General features: G+C 50.6%; 1 protein-coding gene across 13 annotated transcripts in view; it reads right to left on the reverse strand.

The window, feature by feature from the left end:
- Positions 1-1,445: 1,445 nt before the first annotated feature.
- Positions 1,446-16,395, reverse strand: part of DNMT3A (DNA methyltransferase 3 alpha) — a 105,991-nt gene continuing 91,041 nt past the window's right edge. For 4 of the 13 annotated variants that reach the window (XM_061154946.1, XM_061154947.1, XM_061154948.1 and 1 more), the window contains exons 17-25: positions 15,313-15,458; positions 14,413-14,503; positions 14,086-14,234; positions 12,981-13,066; positions 10,076-10,145; positions 9,318-9,436; positions 8,166-8,299; positions 6,191-6,301; positions 1,446-2,375 (exon numbers count right to left, since the gene is read on the reverse strand). In XM_061154946.1, coding sequence (XP_061010929.1) covers positions 2,086-2,375; positions 6,191-6,301; positions 8,166-8,299; positions 9,318-9,436; positions 10,076-10,145; positions 12,981-13,066; positions 14,086-14,234; positions 14,413-14,503; positions 15,313-15,458 — 1,196 coding nt within the window. In that variant the 3' untranslated portion in view covers positions 1,446-2,085. Of the gene's footprint in view, positions 6,302-6,820; positions 8,300-9,317; positions 9,437-10,075; positions 10,146-12,980; positions 13,067-14,085; positions 14,235-14,412; positions 14,504-15,312; positions 15,459-16,395 lie in introns of those variants that run through there. The other 9 variants (XM_061154950.1, XM_061154957.1, XR_009694661.1 and 6 more) reach the window with 8 other exon arrangements.

A 16,395-nucleotide genomic window follows, 5' to 3' on the forward strand; every position in this document is an offset into this window, starting at 1 on the left:
GAAATGGCCCCAGCAGCTCCCTCCCATAAACTCTGGCCAGACCTCCCACTCCTCAGCTCAGATGACACTGGGGTGCTCAGCCTTGGCTTTCAGAGCAGGAAGGCACCAAAAACACCCTCCCATTTCTCCTTAGCTTTGGAGCTAGACTCTCGGTGTGAATTCCACCCTCTACCAGGCTTCCTCCAGGTCCACATTCCAGATGAGCTCACTTTCAAAATTTAGTGACCAAATAGTATTGCTTCCATCTCTGGCTTGTAGCTGTAGATCTCCAGCTTCTCTCTCACACAGAGTCTTGAGTCTTTCTCACTGAGATGAAGACATTTCAAAGTTTGTACGACAAAAGACTACATTTGTTTCTTTCTGAACTCAGAGTCTCAGAGCTGAGGATTGGGCGGAAATCAGGCAAATGTGTCAGGATCCAACCACCATGTTCATCTACTTTGCCCCAGTAAGTTTCATTCCTGGGAATGTATCTTAAAAGAAAAAAATACAAAATATAGGGGGGGGAAAGCCAACATATAAAGATATTTATTGCAGCTCTATTTATAGCTAAAATAAAATGCATATATATATATATAGAAACAAACATCCAACAAGAAAATGCCATGCAGCCATTTTTTAAAAAAGAATTCTACATCAACACTGAAAAATATGAGAAAAAAGTAGAAGTTAAATACACATTTACAATTTTGTAAAGAAAATAAAAAGTGCCCATGGGAGTGGGGGGGGGGGGTGGTGCCTGTTATTTTCTTTTTCTCAAAATTTCCCCTTATAATTTCTTTCAAAGCTGCCAGCAAAGTGGTGCCGTCCTAAACCTCCCCCAAAATCTAATGTAGGAAAGAAACCTTGAATAACCCTCCTTTAAGAAACCGTTGGCTGGATCTGCTTGGTGCTTAGGATGGAAGTGCAGCATGAAATGGGGGTCTTAAGGAGATGTGATGGGAAAAGTCCGATTCTTCTGTGTGTTCCGATCAGTTTCTTAAATGGGAGGACAGGGAACTAGTGACCATCAGGCAAAGAATCATGAGGACAAAGGGGATGTCGTGTGTGGACAGGCTCTTCCAACCACAAGGCACTGTCTGCTAGCCAGATAGGGCCGAGGAGGGGCGGGTCAGTCAGAACCCAGACTTGGGGTCTCAGGGAAGCCCAGCATGAGCCCCAGTGGCCGTTCAGTACCCCTTGATCAACCAGGGTTTCGCTGTACTCAGGGCAGCCCTGTACTGCCGGCCAGGAGTGAAACAGGATCTCCCTATGCTGAGCTGAAACAGGCTCACCTCTGCCTGCAGGCCCCTCTTCCACCCGCCACATGGAATGACCCAGAACCACCCCACCCTCTGGGCTCGCCCTGTCACTGTCCGCACTCATCCCTCAATTCTCCCTTTTTCAAGCCAAATGCCTGTGTCTCGCAGGGTCCATTGCCCAGTCCAGACTGTCCACCACACCGCTGCTCTCTTCTGGATGCCCCTGTGTTTTGGGGGAAAAAAAAAAAAACCCAGAGAGAGGGGAACAGTGCCCATGACCAAAGCCCTGTAACCCCTCTGATGATCATCTTCCCCGCTCAGCCTTGGACAGAATTTGCTTTTCCAGCAACTACGCCTCGCTAACTGATCTTTGACCTTCCAGTCAATCAAACCACCCTTTTTAAAATCTGGTTTACAATCCTTATCGAATGTTCATGCAGGTGATGTTTTAAAGGGAGGAACTGCATTGTCTACACCCAATGCTAGGACCTCCCGATTGGGGCACTTAAACCTCTCTGGGGAAGGCTGAGAACAGTCATGTCAGGGGGAAGGAGACGCAAGACAAAAGGACATTATTACGGTGCTTTTTCTGTTTTTCTTTTTGCACAAAAACAGTCCATTTATTCAAGTGTTCTCCAGCACAAGTACATTAGAAAGGAGCTTTATTATATTCTTCTGGGCACAAAAAAAAATGTGATGAAGGCGGAATTGACAGACTTTCTACATCTGCTGTACGCACTGACCTCTTTATAATTATTTCATAACAGCTATGTCACGAGCATCACTTACACAGAGATACAACAGGACATGGGGGCATGGTGGTGGGGACCCACGCAGGGCCTTCTCACACCCCCTCCCCAATGTCCCAGAACCAGACTGTGAAATGTACATTATTATTGTCAATAAATAGAGAAGCAACCCTAAAAAAAAAAAAAAAAAAAAAAAAAATACAGTGGTGAAAGGATGCTGGAACCAGGAAGAAAAAAAAACAACAACAACAACAAAGAGTCAGAAGAGGAACTGAAGAAAAAGGAAAGAGGGCCGGGAAGGGAAGGGTCGGGGAGTAAGTCCTGCATTTAGCTGCGTGGAATGTGCAGTCAAAGTGCTCTCCCGCCGGGGTCAAAGCGAAATCGTCTGTAACAGTAAAAGTTATTACCAAATCAGCTACGGAGTTTATTCTTCAGTATGAATACATGATTTCCCACAAATAAGTAAGCACCCGCTACTTCAATGCCTCAGCTAAAACACATGAAATCGTTCATTTAGTTTTCAAGTACAAAGTTAAAATGCCTTTTTAATAATAATATATCAGAGTAAAATAATAGTCTCTTTTAAACTCCACTACAAGAAAACAAAACAAACAGTCATTGTCCAGACAGCAGACTTAATTTAACAATATATATTTTTAATAAAATGTTTTAGCACCTTGTTGAGTCACCTCCTCCCTCTGCGTATTCTAAGGAATTTCGGTATTTTTGTGGTTGGTTGGATTCTAGGGCTGTGCTACCAAATCAGTCTGTGAAGTGAAATGGGACTCAGGTGATGCTTTCGGATCCCTGCTCATGTTCTCGGGCCCAGGGCTGGAGGCCATGAGGAAGCCGCCCTCCCATGCCCCTTGGGGAAGTTTTCCAGTTAGGGGAGTTACAGGAGTCTGGGGGCTTCCGTCAGGGCAATTTAGCCAGTCACGACCAGCCAAGGACCTTCCATCCTTATCCTCACTGATTCTGACCTGCCTGTCTGTCCCTCTCCCCTGGACTCCACTGTTGAGGGCCAGCGGTAAACAGGAGGCCAACCACAGGCCTGCTCAGCCAGGTCTCAGGAACACACAGTGCAAGAGGGTCTGACCTCACATCCTAGAGACCCCGGCCTTCCTTTACCAAAACGTAAAGATCCAAGAGCTTCTGCTAGAACAGTGGAGTCCATCCTTGATATAAACCTATCCTCTTTCCTCTTAGATCCTCCAAACACTTGTGATTAATCCTTGCCCCAGCAGGGAACGGCCTGGGGGGCCAATCCGGCTCCATGCCACCCCTCCAGAGGTGGAGGAAAAGAGAGCAGGACAACTCCAGTGTCCTCTCTTGACCACAAGTGCTGAAAGCGTCCAGACTAGACCCTGCACGATGACAAATTCAGATTCCTCATCTCCCAGGATCAAAACAGGGCCTGGCTAGAAACCCAGTTCTCAGCAGCATCTGGGCTCTGCTGACCCCAAGTAACAAGCAGCTCTCGTCAGATCAGATCGCGGTGCCAGGCAGGTCCCATGGCCCTAATCCTGCAAGTTCCCTGAAAATGACACCTCTTAAAGACACCATTGCCACAGCATCTCTGCACCAGGCAGGACAACAGGAATTCAAATCCGCCTCCAAGACCCACTTTATATATAACTTATGTCATCAGTGAGATGAAGACTAAGACCACTCCCTGGATGGCTCTGCTGAAAGAATCCTTCCCTTGCTCCTGTTCTACACCATCCTGTGCTGGAGATGGTGGGCTATTCCCATCGAGGTTTCCCCAGAATTGCCAGTTGCTCGGGAAGTAGGGGGAGACTAGTTCAATGTCCACTAGCCTTCCTTCCTGCTGGGTCGGCCTGTCCCAATCCGCATCCTACAGACTCATCAAAAACCCACACAGGCACCTTCGCCAGCCAACCTCTCCCAGGCCCGTCTCAAAAGCAAAGCGGCCCCCTGTACTCTTTTGGGGAAGTCTGCTTTCTAGAATGTTCAACAGCAGGAAGATTCTGGGGTCTATAAAGAAAAACAGACAGTGGCACACCCGGGTGGCTGTCTGCAAGACCCCACCAGCCTTCACCCCCAGCTCCCCAGCCTATGCACTTCGGCTGGTCCCCAGGAAAGGGGGTCAGCACCAACCAGCTTGAGGCCCCCAGAGCACAGCAGCTGCTGGCCAAGTACCAGCTTCCTCTGTGGGCAGACAACCCCCAGCTCTGTGACCCTGGCCAGCTCCCCCAGCCCAGAGTCACAGATCTCTTTGGCACCACACTCCACTTGGCACCTGCAGTAAGTAGGGGGTACCACCTAAGTCCCTGGAAACCCTCATTTCCAGGAATTTGTACATGAGCCTGCTCAAGAGAAACAAAACTCCACCGAGAACATGCTCCAGAATTTTCCAAAGGCCTTCCTGGTTTCTCCCACTGCACTGCCTCTACCAATGATCCCCCACCTTAATCCACGCACAACTTTGACTCGGCCTATCCAGCACAGCTCTCCTTTAGAAGGTATCCCCAGAGGCACCCTGGGGGTTGGAAGGAGATAGTGAAGAGCACCCCAGCCTGGCCAAGTTGGCACATTTCCAAGGTCCCCTTGGGGTCTGCCAAGTTCTACTGTGGGACCAAGCCCCCGGGTGTGGCTGGAAGAAAAGCTGGCGATTGTTAACACTCATCCCTGCAAGGGGGCCTTTGGCCAAGTCAGGTTGCCAGACCAGGAGGAACAAAGATCAGCCACAACAAGCAAGATGGCCGGACAACAAGCAAGCTGGCAGGCCCACGCTGACCCCTCAGGGCTTGCCACATCCCTGGCTACCAAGTTTCTTCCCCACGCTCACTCCCTGGATGGAACCTGGGCCACTGGGAAAAACAAACCCCTGCACACAGCAGCAGACACATGGCCTAGGAGAGCCAGAAGGTCTGCAGAGGAAGAGACAGTCCTGACACAGGCTGGGAAGACCTTAGCGTCAGCCGCCGCCAGGGGAGGGAGCACCTTGGACTGTCTGCGCAGCCCTCCTCCCCCGCCCTCCGGAGTGGTGCTGGTGGGCTCCAGGCGGGAAGATGGAGCCTGGCTGGAGAAGGAGGGGGGGCGGGGCGAGCACCACAGTTGGGTACAGACTCCAACGAGGGAGGGGCAGAGGGAACCCCCCCGCCAGCTGCTCCAGCCCCGTGGGAGCCCACCGTCACCACCTGCCATCACGGCACGGAGCTGGCAGGAAGCAACCGGGTATGATCTTAAAAACCAATCTGACAAGGATATGAGTAGCTTGAGGTGTGGGACTAAGCACCCCCTAAAAGGAGTGGGAGACCATGGCCACCAGCTGTGAGCTTACTCCTGAGCAATGAGCAAGGGATTCAAAGCTTGGTTAATTTTTTTTTTTTTTTAACCAATTACTAATTTGCTTTATTCCAAAGATGAGGTTCGCTGTCCCATTTCTTTCCAATGGAAGCCCCCTGGCCAAGACAGCCCTGGACGTCAGTTTCATTTTGGACGGGGGGAGAATAGGTAGGGGGAGCTGAGGGCTGACTTGACTGGTGCCTAGGGTTGCAGGTCAGTGTCACAGGTTGCTAACAGAAGAATCTTTTGACATCACCAGGGGCAAAAGAGATAGAACGCTACCTGCTAGAGGAGAGCACCTGCTAAAAGAAAACCTCCTCCTTTTCCTGTCTTCAGCACCTAGCAACTTCTGGGATTGACAGTCTACCTGCAAACAGGGCAACAGAGGTAAAGAGCTGCAGGGCCGACTCCGCAAAGTCCTGAATCCTGGGGAGAAGAGCACTGGGAGCTCCCTGGCTGTGTGTGTATGTGTGTGTGTGTGTGTGTGTGTGTGTGCACGTGCATTTGTTATGCATCGGTATAGAAACATGTTCCTGTGTGTGTGTGTGGGACTGATTGATTGGTGTGGGGCTTGTCTGCAGTGGGGCCCGAGACTCAGTCTTCTGAGCCTCCTTCCCCCACTCCCCACGACATAATATTTCTTATACATGACCCTATCTATGTATTTATATAGCGCCTATCAGCATAGGCCCTATCTTTCTAGGGATGCGAACATGGGACCATGTGCTTGACAGCACACCTCCCAGCCCTGCCAGTCCCAGGAGGTGCCATTCCCCCCTCCCATTATAAAATATATATCTCTATATGCCACATATCTACACCCCATCTATTCAGGCAGGCGTCTGCCCGTTGGGCCCTCACCCTGGAGCCACCCACACCAGCCCTGCCTACCGCCAACGCCAGGCCGCCTGCCTCGGTGGGAAGCGGAACCAAGTGTCGTGCACTTGGGGCTCCAGGTGCTGCCGACTCGAGGTAAGAGCACAGCTTTCATCAGACCAAGTACTAGAAAAAAAATACACACCACTCCGATCACACACGCGAGGAGAGAGGGGCCTGGTCCTCCCTCCAGCCCTGACACACGTGACTCGAGAGGAGGGAAGCAGAAGAGAAGAGGGATGCGCCCGGAAGGCCGGCCTCGGGGACCCCCCCGGCCGCTCAGCTGTTGCCCGCCGCGCCTGGTGGCCCACCTGGCCCGAGGGGTGGGGAGCCAGGGCACCAGGGCCACCACTAACTTAGAAGCACCCTGCTCCCCGCACCTTGGTTTGAAACCTAAAGGGGGGGGGGGGGGTTGGGTTTTTGTTTTCTTAAAAGAAAATCTGAAAACAAACATAATTATAACCAGAACCATAAGAATAATTATAACAAAAGGTGTCATCAGCCTCCCAGTATAAAACTGCAGCCTTTGGAGATGACCAAAAACATCACATTCCAGGGGCCGGAAGCCGCCTTGTGCACAGAGGGTGGATGGTGGGGGCCTCATAAAAGAACACACAAAAAGCGACTTAGACAGGAGAGCACCAGTACGTTTTGTATGTTTTTTTATTTGCTCCAGGTGGGGTCTGAACTGTCACTTGCCCGCACTCTGGATTTTTTTTCTGATCCCACCGCAAGGAGCCCTCGAATCGGCTAATGTGAGAAATTGGGAATGAAGACCCCTCATCCTGCCATCTTGCCGAGGGAGTCTCCTTTTCGAAAAAAATCAAAAGGTTATTGCGTGAGCCTGGATGGATCCCACTCTCAGCTTTCCACGGTCCCGACCACCGAATCTCACCCCCCTTTTTTTGGCAGGGAGAAGCGGGAGAACGCTGTTCCCAAATTCTCCTTCACACCTTGTTAAACACCAAGGGGAAATCAAAAAACCCCACCACGGAAATGGTTCACCTCCAAGCTGTCTCCCTTTCTCCATCCTTGGTTAAAACCCTTTGCACATAAGGCAACGTGGAAGCTGATGTTTTTACTCATCTCGCTGTTGTAAAGCACCATTATGAAGTCGGGTTGTACAGTAGTTAACAGTACCTTTTATATATATATCTCATTTCTATCATATATATATAAACTGTAAACAAGAGGTAACAGCGGCTTCTAGAAACTGATTTTCTTCAAGGTTTCCTGTGTGGTAGGCACCTGAATACTGTATAAAAGGGTCTTGTGTGGTGTTCTCGTCTCTCTGCTGCTAGTTGGGTTGTGATCTGCATGACCAGGAATGGTGCTGGCAAGACAGCTCAGTGGCTGGGAGGGGACTCTGCCACCTGAGTGTCTGTTTTCTGTCCCCTGCTTGTGCTCCTATCTGATCAGGCTAGAGACAACAACAAAAAAAAAGATATATAGTAAAAAAAAAAAAAAGAAAAAAAAGAAAAAAAAATCCAATATATAGATTTCTATAGAATTTCCTTTTTTTCCTTCTCTCCCATCTTTCCTCTGCAAGGTATGGTTACTATTTTTTGTTACTGATTCTTTTTTTTTTTTTTTTTTTGCTGCAATAAACCCTCTTGTTTCAGTCACAGCAAGAAACAAAAACCCAAACAAACAGAAAACCCCTCTGAAAAGAGTAGAAAACAAAAGGTTTGACCAGAAAAAAAGGGGGTAGTGGGGGTGGGGAGGGAGCTTGGTTTTGTTTTTAAATAGGACTGAAGATTAACATCGAAAAATCAGGAGATGATGTCCAACCCTTTTTGCAAGGCAAAGCCCTCCGGAATTTCCGCCTCTGTGGGGTTTGTTTGTTTTGTTTTAAATTCCTTTTTCTCTTCTGGGTGCTGATACTTCTCTCCATCCTCACGTTGTTGGTGTTCTGTTGTGTTTTGTGTTTTTTGTTTGTTTGTTAAACCTTGTGTCACTAACTTGGTTTGCCCTCACGTCCCTTACACACAAGCAAAATATTCCTTCAGCGGAGCGAAGAGGTGGCGGATGACCGGCACGCTCCACGACCGGCCCAGCAGTCTCTGCCTCGCCAAGCGGCTCATGTTGGAGACGTCGGTATAGTGGACAGGGAAGCCAAACACCCTGGGGAGAAAAGGCAGAGAGGGGCAGGGGTCAGCGCCAGCCTGGGGCGATCCTGTCTGTGATAACCAATTCGAGTTTCAGGCACCTGGCTACTTTATGTGGGTCTGAAGGCAAGTTAAGATGATGACTGCCGAGATTTACCATACAGCGGAAACAAAGCTGTGTGTGTGCTCAGTCGTGTCTGACTCTGCAAACCCCATGGACTGGACAGCTCACCAGACTCCTCTGTCTATGGAATTTCACAGGCAAGAATACCAGAGTGGGTGGCCATTCCTCCTTCAGGGGATCATCCCAACTCAGAGATTAAACCTGCGTCACCCGCGTTTCCTACATTGGCAGGTGGATTCTTGACCACTGACCCACACGGGACGCCCAGAAACAAAGTCAGTGTTTGTGAAAAACACATCCAGGACACGCTTCACCTGAGACTGAGACCCACAGTGGGCATCTCAAGTCTACAATACACACACATTCCTGTATCTTCCCACCCGCCCACCCCCCCCACCCCCCACCACAGAGGAGGGAAAACTCTGCAAGGGCTCCCAACTCATGCCTGACATCAGGAGTTCCTGCTTGCTCTGGTTGTTAATTGTCTCTTTGTTTGGCTAAATCGAAGTTACCCCAAGAAAAAGGACTCGAGTCCAGTCTGCACAAATGAGGGCACTGAAGCAGTAAGGCCCATCTGCTCCCGTGCTGTCTTGGTCTACAAAAAACCTAACAGGAGCAGCGTGAAGCAGGGAAGCCGGGTCCCTCTTGGCCTCCGGGTGGCGGGACCGGCTCTGCAGCTGCAGTGTCTCTTTGGAGTTGAGCAGGACCACTGGGAGCCAAGGCACCAGGGACAGATTCCTAGATGCCCCCTACTTTAGCCCAGCCTCACAACGCAGAGTCCTCCCCGGGCATCAGCCATGTTGGGAAATGCCTGGGAAGACAAACCCACTGCTCACAGGATGTCTGCAAGGGATGTGAGCCTGGCACAGAGGCCGGGATCCCACCCCCCACCAGCACAAAGAGTGGGTACCTTTCCATTTCAGTGCACCATAAGATGTCCTCTTTCTCATTCATGAAGACGGGGAAATGCTGGTCTTTGCCCTGCTTTATGGAGTTCGACCTAGTAGTAATGGTCCTCACTTTGCTGAACTAGAAGATGGGAGAGGAAAAGGAAGATGAGCACTCATCCGCAGCTGACAGCAACTGCCATGTCCAAGGCCTACAAGGCCTGCTTCATCCAGGGGCCAGGGTTGCCCTGCTCTTCCTCCTACACAGAGGGTACCTGGCCATCCTCACTCCAATCCTGCTGGCCAAGGACTAGAGAGACAACAGCTTGAGCCACTGTCCTTCCCAAGTCTTCTAAGAAATGTTTTTCTTCCCAGGAGTAATGATTTACAGGCAAAAGGATGCTGAATTACCCAGGGGTGCAAAGACACCCCTGGGGTGCCAGCAGTCCCAGATTCCTCCAGAGAGAAATGGAACTGCCACATCATAGGAGAATCTGCTCTGAAGGCTCGTGCAATGATGATCCTGGCCTGGTAATTCAAAAGCCCAGGGATCTCGGCCAAGACTTCTTAGCGTCTGCCTCCCACGGGACCAGCAGGGCGACACTCAGCAAGGATTCTGACCTCTTCCCCTGCCTTTCAGGCTTTCCCCCAGACCCTCCCCGTCTGGCCAACTGCAACCCCGAGTTACATCCTCCGCAGGCAGCACACAGCCCTGGTGCTGCTCCAGCGCATCCTGCCCTTCTCCTTACCCCTAGCAGAGGGCTTTGATGCTGGGGCTAACCTTGGCTATTCGGCCGTGCTCCAGACACTCCTGCAGCTCCAGCTTATCATTCACAGTGGATGCCAATGGCCTAGGAGGCAGGAGAGAGAGGGTAACGACCGAAACCAGGAGAATGGCAGGGATGCACTCTCAGCACTGACCCAGCAGCCATCTGATTCACATGGAGAAGTAAAGAACCCCCATCAAACTCCCCCAAACACAGGCACAGACACTGTGGCCACTCACGGACATAGGGCCATGAAGCATCAAATCCTTTAAGGTAAACTCAAAAGTGGTCCCAAACTACAAATAAACAGATAACGCCTGCCTGCCAAGAAGGGGAAACACCCAATTATTTTTAAACCTGTTCCCTAAAAACAGACTGCACCTGAAAAGTACTCATCACAAAGCAAGCTTTGGCATGACAGAAGGCATGACAGAATGTTCTGTATTTCGACTATGGTGATGGTTACAGGTATGTACGGTGGATGACACTCATCAAACTGTACATCTTACATGTACAGTTAACAAGAACTTAAATTCTGCACAGTCCCCAGAAGACTAAAACTCTGTGACACTCAACGTGTCACTATTCAGAAGGCAGAACAGATCACTAAGTATCACTTTAGGTGATAGCCTTTTCTGACATTTAGGATTACTTACTAAAGGTTTCACATAGTGGTCTACCACCCAGAACCCATGGTCAAGTTGCACCTCCAAACTCCTCTCTGTTTATGTGCACATGTGCACGCACACCCACCCTCACACACACACACACACACACACACACACACACACACACACACACACACACACAGTGTACTTTGTCCCCTGCAGTAATTCCACTCCTCCTGGAAGCTCAGAGTTCTAAAATTTTAGGCTTGGAAGAAGCAGGTAAGAAAACCCCACAGGCCCAAGGTCTGTCAGGAGATAATGACTTAGTGGCTCTATAAAAATACTATACTACATAAGCCCATCCACTTTATCCAATATGCACAGACATCCTGGGAAGGTTAGGGGGACACCAAGACAGTTTTTAGGTCAGCTACCCACTGACCCACCTCCTTCCAAGCCACAAGCCCTCGAGAAAGACAGGAGCTTTGCCAAACGGGTCTGAGACTGGGAAGTTCCTAAAACCTCCTGCTATTGGCAGAGAGGCATAGTAGATGACCGAGGTCAGGTTAAATGGTTCATCTAATTTACAAGGAAACCATGGAGATTTAAAATCCACATTTGGGGTGGGGGTGGGGGTGGGAGGCGGTTCAGGAGGGAGGGGACATATAGCCTATGGCCGATTCATGCTGATACATGGCAAAAATCATCGCAACAGTGTGATTATCCCCCAATTAAAATAATTTAAAAAAAAACTTAAAACATTCTGGAAAATACTTCTCTTTGTAATATATTATTGCAATTGGGGGAGTATCCCTCTGCTTTTGAACCGCTGACTCTCAACCAGAATTCTTTTCTCCTCATAAAGTGAGTGAAGTCGCTCAGTCGTGTCCGACTCTTTGCGACCCGATAGACTGCAGCCTGCCAGGATCCTCCGTTCATGGATTTTCCAGACGAGTACTGGAGTGGGTTGCCATTTCCTTCTCCAGAGGACCTTTCCGACCCAGGGATTGAACCTGGATCTCCCGCGTTGTAGGCAGATGCTTTACCTTCTGAGCCACTGGAGGAGAAACCTGGTGGTTTCTTCTCATAGGCCTTTTTACAATATGACTATTACACTGAAGAAATGAAATTTTCTTCGTTCCTGGACATTAACATCTCTGTGCAACCTACACAAAGGGCATCTTCCCAAAAAAGGACTCGATGCCAACAATGTGCGTGAACAGTAGTGGAGCAGGATGCCTAAGCTGTGTGGTGCCTGCTGTTTCAAGATGCTGTCTCTGCACGTGCACCCCAATGTTCATCGCAGCACTGTTTATAATAGCCAGGACATGGAAGCAACCTAGATGCCCATCAGCAGACGAATGGATAAGGAAGCTGTGGTACATATACACCATGGAATATTACTCAGCCATTAAAAAGAATTCATTTGAACCAGTTCTAATGAGATGGATGAAACTGGAGCCCATTATACAGAGTGAAGTAAGCCAGAAAGATAAAGACCATTACAGCATACTAACACATATATACGGAATTTAGAAAGATGGTAACGATAACCCTATATGCAAAACAGAAAAAGAGACACAGAAATACAGAACAGACTTTTGGACTCTGTGGGAGAAGGCGAGGGTGGGATGTTTCGAGAGAACAGCATCGAAACATGTATATTATCTAGGGTGAAACAGATCACCAGCCCAGGTTGGATGCATGAGACAAGTGCTCGGGCCTGGTGCACTGGGAAGACCCAGAGGGATCGGGTAGAGAGGGAGGTGGGAGGGGGGATTGGGATGGGGAATACATGTAAATCCATGGCTGATTCATGTCAATGTATGACAAAAACCACTACAATACTGTAGAGTAATTAGCCTCCAACTAATAAAAATAAATGAAAAAAAAAAAAGAAAATATTAAAAAAAGATGCTGTCTCTGGAGCCAGTGTGGCCCAGCGGCAGGCACCACTCTTTCCCATTCCCAAACACGTCCTCCGTGGCTTTACCTCAGGAAACTAAGGACTAGCTGACTCTCGACACATCGCCAGTACAAGAGAACCAACCCTGTAACTCAGCAGCACAATACACGGTCTTCAGTGTCAAGAGTGTGCTTTTTAAAGGCCCTATCTGGGACCACTAGTTTTTCGATTCTTAGCCAAGTTATTTTCTACACCCTGACTCCCCTTCTTCCTCAAGGAAAAGCAAATACAAAATACTTGGCAGAGCAGCAAGCTGGTCTGCAGGGGAGGCTGGTCACCCCTCGCACCATCGTCCTGCCTGCAGACACCCACCCATGGCCACCCAGGCACAGAGCTCTCACCAACCTGTTCATACCAGGAAGGTTCCCCCAGAAGTAGCGGGCCCTGTGCGCAGCTGACACTTCTTTGGCATCAATCATCACAGGGTTGGACTATAAAACAGGAGAGAGAGAGAGACGAATATTATAGCGTGCCAGGAAACTTATTAGTTTAGAGCCTCAAAGGCTCTCACTTCTCTCTCAAGAGGCCACACTGTGACAGCCTGAAGCTCCCTGGAAAAGCCAGAATCAAACTCAGCTACATTCCACATGCTCCCACAGGAACATTCTAGACCCGCACATGGTCCACACTGCCAAGATGGAGATGTTCTATCTGCACTGTTCCATGTCGTATCCACTAGCCCACCAGGTGCTGATGGTTGGGTACTTGAGGAGGCTGGTGCGACTGGGGAGTTTTAACATCAGTTGAAACGCCACATGTGCAGATGTCCACCTCGTTGGACCACACAGCTCCAGCTAACCCAGAGGCTTTGGGAAAAAACATTCCAACAAGTATGGATGTCTTTACTGCATGTCCAGATAATGAGCCAAACAGATGCTTGCTCCAAAACAGTCAACACCAGCTTAAGGGGTCTGACCCCAAGACTTGGGCACACAAACTGCTCAGCCAGAGAAGGACTCTGGCCCAGAAACCCTCTGCACAGGCCCAAACTGGGCTCAGCCAAGTTGGGACCCACATTACTGGAAGTAAAAACAGAGATAAACCGTGTTTTCTTCCCAGGTGGCATAAAGCACCCATCACGGTGCCTGGGAATGAGGACAAACCATCCTGGTTGGGAAAACTGATTCTGGCATCTCAAAAGGTTCCCCCAGGGAAACAGCACACAGACCTCCCAGCCAAGGAGTCTGGCACTCCACCTTGCTTATGACAGTCAGGTCCTCCACACTCTGAGGCCACAGTGACATACCACCTCTTAAGAGTGAGGCCACGGGTTCTATCAGGGGTGGGCTTCCTCCTCACCTACTCGGGAAGCCCAGAGCTTACCAACGGGCCCCTTGCAAAGCAGAAGTCCCCAGTCCCCAGCTCCACAATGCAGATGAGATAGGGATAAAGCAGCAGTCCAAGGTAGAAGCCATTAGTGAGCTGGCCAAACCAAGGGTGCTGGCTATACCTCGAGAAATCGCGAGATGTCCCTCTTGTCACTAACGCCCATGGCCACCACATTCTCAAAGAGCCAGAAGAAGGGGCGGTCATCTCCCTCCTTGGGCCGCGCATCATGCAGGAGGCGGTAGAACTCAAAGAAGAGCCGGCCAGTGCCCTCTGAGAGGTCGGAAGAGAAAGCCATCAGCTGGGGCTGTCTGCAGGAGACAGTGGTGTGGCTCGGGCACGGGGAGGGTGGGATCGTTGGGAGTAGCCGTCCCAGGGCAGAAATATCCAAAGAGGAAACCGATGTGCGGAAGCGCCAGCTCAGGAGGCGGAGGGGTGACGAGCCACCTACCGTAGAGTCCCTTGCGGGCGGGGTTGACGATGGAGAGATCATTGCAGGGACTGCCCCCAATCACCAGATCGAACGGGCCCCACTCCTGGATCTGGGAGGATAAAGGTAATGTGATGGGCCTGATGTCCAGGGACAGAGGCGGAAAGGAAGAGAGAAATGATCTGTGAAGTTGGCAAAAAAAAGTACTTTGCTTGGGACAGAAGAGACCCGAATGCTTTGTATGCTGTCTACACACACATACACACTCCTTCCAGCTATGGGCAAGTTACTGAAGCTCTCTGGGCCCAGTTTTCCAGATAGTAAAGTGAAGCGACTGAACTGTGGGGATCTAGGAGGCCAGCAAGGAAAACAGCCATGCAGAGACAGTAGTCCGGGCTGCGCCAGATGAAAGGGGCCCTCTGCCCTCTGAACCCTTCCAATGCCCTTCAGGGGCTGGGATTCAAGGTCTACATGTTTACCTGGAAAGGCAAGAGGGCCACTCAGAGAGGAGCCCACCAGACCCCACTACTCTCGACAAAATGTAGGCTGGTGAAGCTGCAGTGGCTAGAGGTACCACGAGGATGGGAACCAACTGTACCCCCACAGTGCTTCACTCAAGGGGGCCCAGAAACCAGCCAGGGAGAAGCCCAAGCCCAAAAGGCCTGGCTTCCCAATTCCCAGTGGAACCTGCCCAGCCTCGAGACAAAAGAGGGAGATGGAAGAGGAGGAGGGAGAGAGTTCAAGCGGGGAGAGGAAGATGAAAGCAGTGGGCGCCGGCCCAGGAGCTGAGTGACTTGAAAAGGGGGCGGGCCCAGGAGCTGAGTGCTATAAAGGGGCAGGCCCAGGAGTTGAGTGACGTGAAGGGGCGGGTCCAGGAGATGAGTGACGTGGAGAAAGGGGCGGACTGCGGCGCTGACGTACATGCTTCTGTGTAACGCTGCGGACGTCCCCGACGTACATGATCTTCCCCTGGTGCCGCACCATGCCCACCGTGATGGAGTCCTCACACACCTCAGAGGCGATGTAGCGGTCCACCTGAATGCCCAAGTCCTTCAGCACCAGAAGCCCTGTACCAGCCAGCAAAAAGCAGAGTCACTGGGTCACCTGCCCGGCACCCTGGTCTTTGCAGGGGGTCCCTGTGGCCAGCCAGACACGTGGGTCAGAGTCAGGCCCAAGCCCCACCCTGCCCAGAAAGCTGCCCGGAAACTTCCGGGTCAGATTGGAATTATCAGTAACAAGGACATTGAGGCTGTTACCGTTGAGGCTGTCTCATGCCTAATTGGATCTACTCAGAAAACATTCCAAGAAGGACATTCCAGGGCTTTCCAGAACGAGGGGAGAACAACAGTTGACTCTCGAGTGTGCTTTCCTTTGCTATTTCTGTACACGGGTCCTTCCTTGGCCCTTAACATCACGCTGCAATTCAGTCATCCAACAATACTCAATGTAAACACCGCCTGCTCTAAAAAGGTTTTACTGATGCCCACCCCATTCCATGGCCCCCAGGATGGCCTTCCCGCCTCTGTGAGCCCCCAACACTTGGGCACCCTCTCCACCTCAGAGGACCACGCATGCCTGATCCAGCCCTTCTCTTGGGTCTTCAAGGCAGAGTGGGTGGTCTCATTGAATGTGCTTCCTCCTGAGCTAACCAGTACTCACGCTTCCTGACCAGGACCCTTCCACAAACGCTGGCTGGAACAGACCAGCGTTCCGAAAGACCCTGAGAACTTCAGGAGACTCTGTATTATCCTCCACTGCTCCCAGCAGATCTGCTCCTAGCAGACCTCCCCACAAGGAGCCTGCCCAGCTGCTTGGGGTGTGACGTGGATTAAGGAGGCTTCCAGGTTATAGCCTGGGAAACCAAAGCTGTACATGAACTCCTTTAGGTTCACACAACGACAGCACTGAGCTGGGTAAAGAAGACACACATCCGGCTGGGGGACCAGTCCCACCCTCTGGCCAAGGTCTCTAGGCCCAGCCTTCCCATCTCCCTCTGATCCTGGG

Source organism: Dama dama, chromosome 11 (genome assembly GCF_033118175.1).
Source record: "Dama dama isolate Ldn47 chromosome 11, ASM3311817v1, whole genome shotgun sequence".
Lineage (NCBI taxonomy): Eukaryota > Metazoa > Chordata > Mammalia > Artiodactyla > Cervidae > Dama > Dama dama.